This window comes from Cydia splendana, chromosome 16 (assembly GCF_910591565.1).
Source record: "Cydia splendana chromosome 16, ilCydSple1.2, whole genome shotgun sequence".
NCBI lineage: Eukaryota > Metazoa > Arthropoda > Insecta > Lepidoptera > Tortricidae > Cydia > Cydia splendana.
The window spans coordinates 16067538-16077935 of NC_085975.1; the positions used below are offsets into that span (position 1 = coordinate 16067538).

The window sequence follows — 10398 nt, forward strand, 5'->3', positions numbered from 1 at the left end:
AATAATTTATTAGAGAGCATATTTCATCGTTATTAAACTTTCGTGAGACATATTTTAAAATGTTTATACGACAACGCGACTGTTTATGTTTAGCGACTAAAAATTCAAGTGAGTGAAACCGTTGTCGTATAAACATTTTAGCATATTTCATGTTCAAAACATACAGCAGAAGTACGCATAGCTATCGTTGCATTATATGTACGATATTATTTAATTTCATTTATATTACTTGCACTTCCACCCTATTGTATCACAATAAATGCTCCAGTTCCAGTTTCAATGCCGATTGACTTGATTTTTTTTACAATCATCGTTTGAGTTCAAAATCCGGCATAGACGTTCAAAACTAGAGCGTATAATTCTATGGCACTTATTCTAAATTAATAATGGTAACCCGTTTCATCAAAGCTAGGTGGCGCTCTGGGGCCATCAAAAACTTCTCCTTTTCCGGCGACTGACGAACTCTGCGCTGGTTTGAATGCTGAGTTGCTTTGGAAAGTCGAAGCAATGGAACTATCCTGACTAGGCTTGCCGAAGCTGGGTTGCTGACCGAACGCATCTTGGCAACATGTACTCGTATTTTCTTGACCAAAAGGCTTGGGAGTCTCAGCGGAAGCGAAGCTTCCTTGAGATGGTCTACGCTGGAATTGATTGCTATGCTGTTCAGTTTGATGCGCTTGGTTGAACTGTTTCGATGGTTTAGCACTGGATTCCTGAGTTTGAGCGCTGAACTGATCAGTTTGAGTAGCTTGACCAAATTGAGGCTTTGAATCAAAAGATGTTGATTGTTGGGACTGTGAGTGTACCTGACCAAATTGGGGACGGGATCCGAAGGTATTCTGCTGGTCTGTTGCGCTTTGACTGAACTGGGTGGGTTGAGGAGCGAATGAATCAGATGTAGTCTGTTGAGATGAAGTTGTAGACTGTCCGAATTGAGGTCGGGATCCGAATTGGTTGCCTTGTGAAATCTTGCCGCTTTGACTGAACTGGGTAGGTTGAGGAGCGAACGATACAGATGTTGCCTGTTGAGATGAAGTCGCAGACTGTCCAAATTGAGGCTGGGATCCGAATTTGCCCTGTGAACTTTGACTGAACTGAGTAGGTTGAGGCGCAAAAGGCTTCGATGATGCTTCAGCTGAAGCGGTAGACTGTCCAAATTGAGGTCGAGATCCGAGTTGATTGCCTTGTTGAGCCTTAGCGCTTTGACTGAACTGAGTAGAATGGGGAGCAAAAGTTTGAGAGGTAATTTGAGCTGAAGTGGTAGACTGCCCAAATTGAGGTCGAGATCCGAATTGATTGCCTTGTTGAGCCTTAGCACTTTGACTGAACTGAGTAGATTGGGGAGCAAAAGTTTGAGAGGTAGCTTGAGCTGAAGTGGTAGACTGTCCAAATTGAGGTCGAGATCCGAATTGATTGCCTTGTTGAGCCTTAGCACTTTGACTGAACTGAGTAGATTGGGGAGCAAAAGTTTGAGAGGTAGCTTGAGCTGAAGTCGTAGACTGTCCAAAATGGGGTTGCGAAGTAACTTGAGCTGAAGCAGTCTGTCCAAATTGGGGTTGCGGTTCTGCAGGTTTCTGAGCGCTTGGCAATTTAGTTCCGAACTGTCCGAAGCCATTTTCTGGAGGCGGCAGCATCTCCGCTGGCTTGGTGTATTCGTAAACCTCTCCATTGTACTGCAGGTTCGTTACAGGCGCTTCTGGTTTGGTATCGTCATCAAGCTTGATCTCTTTCACTTGTTGCAATGGCTGCTGGCTCAAAGGCTTAGCCGACTCGAAGTTCTGTTTTTCAAATTGGTTCGATAGAGCTCCGCTGGACTGTGATGGTGATGTGGATTGCGCACTGAAGGAAGGCTTGCTGGGCTCAGGTGAAGAAGGACGGCTTGATTGGAAGGATGAATGTTGCAATTGTTGCCTGGAGTGGCTCGAATGCTGACCGCTGAAACTAGGAGCTGATGTAGGAGCAGTGAAAGGAGAGGCGGACGCTTGTGTGATCCCATTGGTAGCCGAAGCAATACCGTTACTCTGGAACTGGTTATCTGACGGAGTCGATTGAGTGGGGAACGAAGGTCCCCTAGATGGACCTTGACGCTGACCGTTTTGCGATGGGAAAGCAGTTGAAGGATAGTTTTCTTCTTCTTGGGGAGCTTGGGAAGACGATGGCCGTTGGGTTACTCTATCAAACTGATTAGCTGGCGCGCTTGAAAACCTCGAGGGTGACTGGGGCGAATTAAAAATTCTAGAAGGCTGATTGTAGTAATAAGAATCATCTTGACCGGTAGCTTGTTGGGCGAATTGAGGTCTCTGAGTGCTGGGAGAGAATTGGTTATCAGCGTTTTGAGAGAATTGGTTTTGAGAAAATTGAGGGCGCTTGCTACCAAAAGCAGTCTGTTTGGTGAACTGTTCTTGCTGACGGGGTGCTTGGGTAGAGAATCCTGATTGAGTATTCCTATTTCCACCAACTGGAACGTTATTAGAGTTTTGAGGTCTAGACTGAGGGAAAGATGGAATTGTCGGTTGAGCAGGAGCCTGGGAAGTCTGAAGATGTGAGTTTTGTGACGTAAAATGCGACTGTCCGTTGTGACTAGGCTGGTTATTGAAGCCAAATGCGTTGATAGAAGGCGCAGAAGATTGAGCTGACTGAGCATCTTGGGGACTTGTTTCAAAAGGTGTAGTCAGTTCAGTATCAGGGACAGAAGTTGCATGTTGAGAGTTAAAAGAGGCTGAAGCGTGGGCTGAGAACTGGTTACGCCCCTTATCGGAGGCAGCGTTTGCCGCGGATCCAAACTGCTGCCTATTGCTTTGGGAAGATAAGCGGTTTCCATTTTGGTTGACCTGATTTCCATTGGTGCTTTGTTTGAAGCCGTTGAATTGGTTAGTGGTGGGTTTTGAATCGAAAGATTGAGAGGTTGGTCGGTTCTGTTGAGATTGAGAATGGAAATTACCAGAGCCCTCAGTCGATCCGTGTTGGAAGCTTGAGGATGAATCAGCATCTGAACTATCCGGGCTAGAGTTTTGTTGCCTTTGTGGTGTCTGTTGGAAGGGTGGCAAGTACTCGTTTCTCGATCCAACTCTGTTGTCAGCATTGTTTTGGAAGCTTGTGAACTGGTTCACTGTTTTGTCACCGCCTTGTCTGTTGGGGTTGAAAGGCTCGTTCTGAATGTTCTGATTAATGAATGTGCCGCTTGCATCGACGTCGGTGTTCCGAGTACCGGCTGATGGCCCGTCATTCTGTTTACCATTAGCGCTGTCACTTTCCGCGTAATCGCCTCCCGCATTGTACTTCTGAGCATCGTATAAGCCTGTAAATAAAAAATGAAAGTTGTTAGCCATTTGTCAAGCGGTTGACGATATATCAGTCGGCAAATACATTTATCACGGCACAATGGTATAATGCTGAGCTGTCCCGTTACGGATTTTGTCAGTGATTTTAAAGCGATAATGAATTGTGCGGTTACTTATTTGCAGAGGATTTTTTATCATTGTGTAGGAAAGAGAAAATTGAATTAGCAAAACACATTAATTAATATTGCTATTGAATAATGAATAGATGCCTCCTTAGGAGTCTTAGGACACATTGTGTTATACTTGTACTAAATAGTTTTGAATAGGTAGTATATAATATTAGGCAGATTTAACGACTCTTTTGTTTTAGTATAAAAGAAACAATTAACATGCATAAATCCAGCGTTGTTAAAAGAAAATACGAATTTTACCTTCTAAATAATAATAAAAAAGCTTTGTGCTTGATAAAACTCAAATTGAAAGGAAAAAACCGCGAAGTACTAATCGGACTCGCGCTCGAGAGTTCCATACCATCGCATTCCTTTTAGCTACGGAACCCTAAAGACATTCAATATTGATTGCCTTTTAATGCCGGGGCCACATTAACGGGATATTAACGGCGGGAAACGCTGTTGATTATCGCGATAATCCCAGTGTTATTTGTAAAATTATTGCCTTTTATCAATAAAACATCTAAATCTGAATGTGTTGAATCTGAATGTGGCTGTATAGCCCGCTCCACACTCGTGAGCGAATAGCGGCGCGAAGCCGCGAACGCGAGGGTGTGGAGGGAGGGGGCTTATGAAAAACGTCAAATTATCGCGATAATCAACGGTGTTTCCCGCCGTTTCCCGTTAGTGTGGCCCCGGCCAAGAAATCGCCAAATGGGTAACGAGTTCGTGAAACAAATAAAACACGTCTAAATAGGATTAGATAATATAAGACATTGATTCATTTAATGGTATGCGAAACTATTGAAAAGATGATCTGATAGGTAACACAGTAAGTAATTAATATTTCAAAAAAATCGAAGACACAGGAAACTAAAAAGTTTCCTGTCTTCGATTTATAAGAATTTCTAAGCATGAGGAAGCTTTCCGCAGAAGTAAGCATAAATCAGACATATAATACGGTAACTTATTACTCCTTTATTCATAAACAGACAGAAGTTTTTGTGGCAAAAACGAGTGTTTGAGAAAATGAAATATCGATAAATCTATAGGTAGGTACGGTAAAATTTTGCAGTAAAAAATGAGTAAATTTGTACATCTACACTCTACAGGCGAAATTACAATTTTTAGTGTTCCGTACAAAACTTTGTTCACGGAACACTTATGGGATCACTTCGGTCTTGTTTAAATAGGTATTAGTAAAAATAGAAAAGTTCCACCCGAACATTTCTCGAATGGAATCTTACCCGAAGATAATAAGAAAAAAAAACCCCCATAAAATATTCACATGCTTACTTCTGCGAAGTTATTTTTACCTACTGCTAAAAAAATTAAGAAACGCATGTTGATTAAGCTTTTTTTAGACGTGTATTTGTGTCGTTCTCAGGCAAAAGGTACTACATTGTCGCTTGCCAAAAGGACGCTCTGACAGGTTATTAGTATAAAGATACAAGCAAATTTCGTCCTTATGGTAAACGACAATGTTTTACCTTTTGCTTGAGAACGTCACATTTCTATCAAAGTTTTTTTTTAAGAAATAATTCAGCTCACCATCATCTACAACACCGTTGGCCTCATCCCTGGCGTTCTGCTCCAGAGACTTCAGGATCTCCTCCGGAATCGGCGGTGGGGTCGGCAGGTGGTCACCCCTGGGCTGGTACCCGCCCTCGTCGGCTGTGTACGTCACCGTGTACACTTTCCCGTCATCGCCAGTGTAGGAGTAACCGCCCTGAGCTTGGACGCCGTTGGTTGCTGTTCGAAATTCAAAATTGTTTATTGCACTCATTCGAAGTACCTTGAGTCCCGAGGAAGTATATTGGATAGTTTTTATTACGGAAATCACCATTCTACTCGGACGAAAAGCTAGGAATCCAGAGTAACTCTTTGAAAGTTTAGGTATATCAAAGGAAGGTATGGAAATTATCCTACCCACTCAGAATACTCAGATAGTATCACGATGTGATTCCAAAAGAATAATAGATTTTTCAAATAAATTACATTCCCAGTATATATCCCTATTCACCCCGCAGTATTTTTATTGGTGCCAAAATAGCCTGAATTTACTGTTAATAGAGTAAAATTTTGAGTTAGCTAACCTGTTCCAGTCTCTTCAGCAGAAATCCCATTGTCAGTTTCAAAGGCGTAGTTGAAACTCTCAACGCCAACTTCGCTGTCGAACCTCAAAGTGTTGGCACCGCGTTCCTGAGCCGCCTGAGGACGCTCTGGTCTTGAATCTACAAATTGAGACTCTCCAGAAACGTCTACACCATCAGGTGACTCTCTGGCTTCAAACTCGGAATCTTGTGAAGTTTGGGAAGCGAATGCGGAGTTAGGACCGAAGCCTTGAGGGAACCTGAAGGCAGCCTGGGCGCCTCGGAAGGCAGCTTCGCCTACTTTGGAGGCAGTGGAACCGTAGGCGTTACGGGGAGAGCCGAGGCCGGTTTCTTCAGATCCTGAGGCGCCTCTGGTTCCTAAAATTTGAATGATTGGTAAATTAAAATCTTATTAAGTGAGCTATTTATGATGAACAAGCCATTCTAAATGACGCGAGGAGAAATGAAACAGAATTCGAGAATTAATTTGATAGTCCAATAATAAAAACCGCTTAGGTATCAATAAAAAAAAATTAAACATTTTTTTTGTGCTGCCACAGCAGATCTGGTCTAGAATTTTATAGCTTTCACTGATGAAATTATATTTTATTACAGTAACTAGGAAATGAAGATGTTGATGTAACTCTCCTTAGGTGCTGGTCTAGATGAAGGCTTGAAGCTTCCCTTAGGAGCCCAGTTTTGGAAGGTGTTAGGAGCCTGCAGTGATGCTGCAGGAGGCATCCTGCAGTCCTGGCCAAGCAGTTCCATTGTAACTAGACAACATACCTGCAAGGGCAGCGTCGACAACCACGCCCTGGAAGTCATTGGTGTAGCTTCCTTTAGGAACAGAGTTCTGGCTGAAGGAGTTAGGAGTCTGCAGTGATGCTTCACTGCCTCCAGCAGTCCTGGCTGATGCAGGAGGCAAGTAAGTGCGGTCGAGCTTGGCTGCGCCGCAAACCGCGGCCAACGCGGCTACTATTAACTGGAGGAAAGGGATTTATTAGTTAACTTAGCGCCACTTGCACCATCCCAATAACCCGGGGTTAACTCGTTAAACCGTTAACCCAGTGTCAAATTGTACAGGTAACCATGGTAACTCCAGGTTTAACCGGTTAAGCCCGGGTTAGTGGGATGGTGCAAGTGGCTCTTAAAAGATACAACTATTCTGCTATTTCCATAAATATAGTAAATTTTAGAGGGACCAAGCTCTAACCCTAACTAAATGTCTATAAAATTATGACGCGTCAAAGCCTTTTGAACGCCGCACTAGGCTTAGACGGACTCTAAATAAGTATAAACATGGTGTCTCATTAGCTTCCTTCTCATTTATAGGTACAGAAGTTGCTAAGCGGGCGAGGTGTTCAAAATTACCTTGACACGCTCTTATATTCTCTTAACAATATAGTTGCGTCAACATCATTTTGAACACCTCCCCGCTTAGCAACTTCTGCTGCTGACTGTACCTAGCTAGTAAAACATGAGAAAGAATTTGAAAATTCACGCACAATTACCTCTACTCAGGACTTTTTTTTTGCTATGCATAAAATTAAGAAAAACAATAGAATGAATATAAGGTGTCATGAAGCTCAAAATTAGAATAATCAAGTCCTGTTTGCTTTTAAACTTAGATATCACTTGGCCGATCTTGATGATCTTAATTTTTTTAATATATGAGGCTAACGAGCAGACGTATCGCCTGATCGTAAGCGATCACCGACGCCCATGGACACCCGCAACACCAGAGGGGTTATATTGAGTTATTTCCGAAAATTTTTAGGTTTCTTTGATCCGTCCGAATTATTAGGTGCCTTTGATTGATTTGATTTTCTATTATAGCCCGGGAAGTAGTGTCATAAGGTGCAAATTTTGGTATCGGATGAATTCACTTAGCACAGATGTAATATACGTAAAGCTAAGCTAATTGAGCCCGGTAGACATCCGCCACCCCCTGGCAGGTAGGCAGGGGGTGTCAAAGTAATTTGTAGTGGATTCAAGCTTTCAACTCATTTTTCATTTTTAACCCCGTTAGAGGATGAATCTTGTATTCTAATAATATGCCCATATAAAAAGTTTACAGCCCCACACTTGAAATTTTTTTTGATCTCCATACAAATTTTCAACCCCTATTTCGCCACCTTAGGGGATGAATTTTCAAAAACGCTGTAATTAGTATTCTTGTATTTCAATAATATATCTTTTAACGAAGTTTGAAATTCCTAACTTAAAATAAAACATGAACCCCATACAAACTTTCATCCCCTTTTTAACCCCCTTAAGGGTTGAATTTTTCAAAATCGCTACTTATATCTTATACACATTATAAATGTAACCTGGTGTGCAAATTTCAACTTTCTAGCATTTGTAGTTTCGGCTCATATTAGTAATAGTTGAATAAAAAAAATAGCAAACCGATTTTGCTTTGGTCGTCAATATTTTTATTTTTTTCTATTAAACTGTACAATGAATGCCTCAAAAATGAATTCCTCATGCCCGATTTATCTGGAAATGATACCAAACTCGAGGTGGTAGGTAAATAGACGCCGATATGCGGCGTGTAACTTTGGATGCTCTCCTGCCTACCCACCAGGGGGTGGCGGATGGCTACCGGGCTGGATTGGCTTAGCTTTACGTATACTACATCTGTGCCAAGTGAATTCATCCGATACCAAAATTTGCACGTCCCATACATTGGGTCAAACTACTTCCCTCACTATTATACTTAAATGATTTTTGGCAAAAAAGGATAATAAATTAAATTTTCATATTGCAAATATTTCAAGCTAAGTTGAACTTTAAATATACATTTAGAAATTAATAAAATACAAATGATTTAGCTAATTTTATTGATTGATTGAAAATATAAAAAATATACTTTTATTATGCTTCTTGGCTTCTTGCAGTTAATTACATAAGACTTTATTAGCATTTGACAGTTATTTTTTATAAATTTTGAAAAATGGCTATATTTATTCTTAAGCAACTCAAATTAAAATCACTGATCCCGAAAAAGCAATCAATTATCCACAATTCGAAACCGTTAGCCACCATTATTAAATAAGATCCGCATGTTCCACTTAACAAGCCCGATGGCACAAATCCCTGGATGCCATTGCTCAACAAAAAAAAACACTTGTCAAATGATTGATCACCGCTTCCGTAACAAATGTATTACCAAATTCATCTCTTGTGCCGAACTAACTCCCGAACCAGCTCCAATGAGCGAATCCCAGATACTGATGGTACAAAACGCACCACATTTGGTTTATATACATCTTCAAAAGTCGTCTAAAAAAACGTGCTCACGAATTCTAACAACATTATCTTTGCAGTTATTTCTTCAAACATCCTCAAATGCTATCAGAAAACTTACTTTGTGGCGTAGCAGTAAGATCGAAATTTATAAGCTTTGAGTTTCGAAAGTGAACGGATAAGTTTGTAAAGATGCAAGCAGAGATCCCAAGTTCAAGTAGCGCAGTAATGTTAAAATTTAATTGGGAATGATGTTTATATGTTTACAATGTTGTCATTGTATATTTTGGAGCGTCGTGATCTATAAAAAGGGCAAAATAATATATTCTTTTTATTGGTAGAATCGGAATTTGACCATAGGTGTTATGAATAGAGTAATCAATACTTCCGAGGTGGAGTTTGGTTGTAAATTTTCACGAGATGTCGTGAGGTTACACTAGGTCACGTCTTTTATAAAATAATTCCAATCTAGTTTATTTGCATTCATTCGAACGTTAATTGTACGTCAGGTGAGTAACTTTGTGTTCAATATTTTGACCGAAATACATATTAAAAACCATAAATATTTGATTTGTTCTTCCGGTTCCTGATAGATGTACCTAACATTAAAATATTCACACTCATCATCATACATTGTCATTCGATTTAATTCAATTATAAATCTATGCCAGAGGCATGTACCTGAGGTTGGTGTATGCATTTTAAGCCAAAAATTGCGTGTATCTTTAACTTGTATTCTAAATTCTATAACAAACACATATGACATAACACAAATACACATAAATTTTAATTTTATGACTTTTATGAGATGATCTGCAATTCCAACCCATTTATCTTCTTTCAATAAGCACTGACTTGCATTAAGTGCTCAATACCAATATTTTAAAAATTCGCCCTAATTTCAGAAGAAACTGTTTCGTTTCAAAGTTCCACATGCTTAAAATAAAATGACTATAAAAGTAAATATGAGTAATTAACATTACTCGACCTAAATCCTCCTAAAGTGGCATCAGCTCCCCAAACTAGGATCTGATTGTGCTAATTATAGCTATCAAGCTATCTAAACATTACAATGGCTTGCGAAACAGAGAGACAAACTATTCGACTATTTATGCCGAAGCATCTTCTTTTAAGGATTCCGTACCCAAAGGATAAAAACGGGACCCTATTACTAAGACTTCGCTGTCCGTCTGTATGTCCGTCTGTCTGTCTGTCCGTTCATCTGTCTGTCACCAGGCTGTATCTCATGAACCGTGATAACTAGGCAGTTGAAATTTTCACAGTTTAAATAAATAAATAAATATTAGTTGGAAGAAAAGTACACTAAGCGATAAAAGCTTGTATTAAATTTCGATATGTTTTGATATCTTGTTTGGTGAAGTAAATAGTACATTACTTACATACAATGAAGACTAGTTTTCCAGCAACCGAGCTTCTTGACTTAGGTCGAATATTTAGGGAAGATTTAGATATTTTGATTGAATTATTGCATGCTACTAAAATCTAATTTTTATAGGTAATTATTGTTGCTGCGTTTGTAAAGTAGTGAATAAATTGAATCTAAATTCGAATGTTTTGGTAGCTTTTTGGATGAAATCCTAGCCG

The 10398-nt window shown here is 40.1% G+C and overlaps 1 protein-coding gene across 1 annotated transcript; it reads right to left on the reverse strand.

Annotated features, from left to right (window-relative positions):
• Positions 1-335: 335 nt before the first annotated feature.
• LOC134798462 (uncharacterized) lies at positions 336-9185 on the reverse strand. The gene is made up of 5 exons (XM_063770903.1): positions 8717-9185; positions 6331-6526; positions 5548-5922; positions 5003-5203; positions 336-3298 (listed from the first exon to the last, which is right to left on the reverse strand). The coding sequence occupies exons 1-5, from the start codon at positions 8723-8725 to the stop codon at positions 381-383; spliced, it is 3699 nt and encodes a 1232-aa protein (XP_063626973.1). The 5' UTR covers positions 8726-9185; the 3' UTR covers positions 336-380.
• Between the last annotated feature and the right edge of the window lie 1213 nt (positions 9186-10398).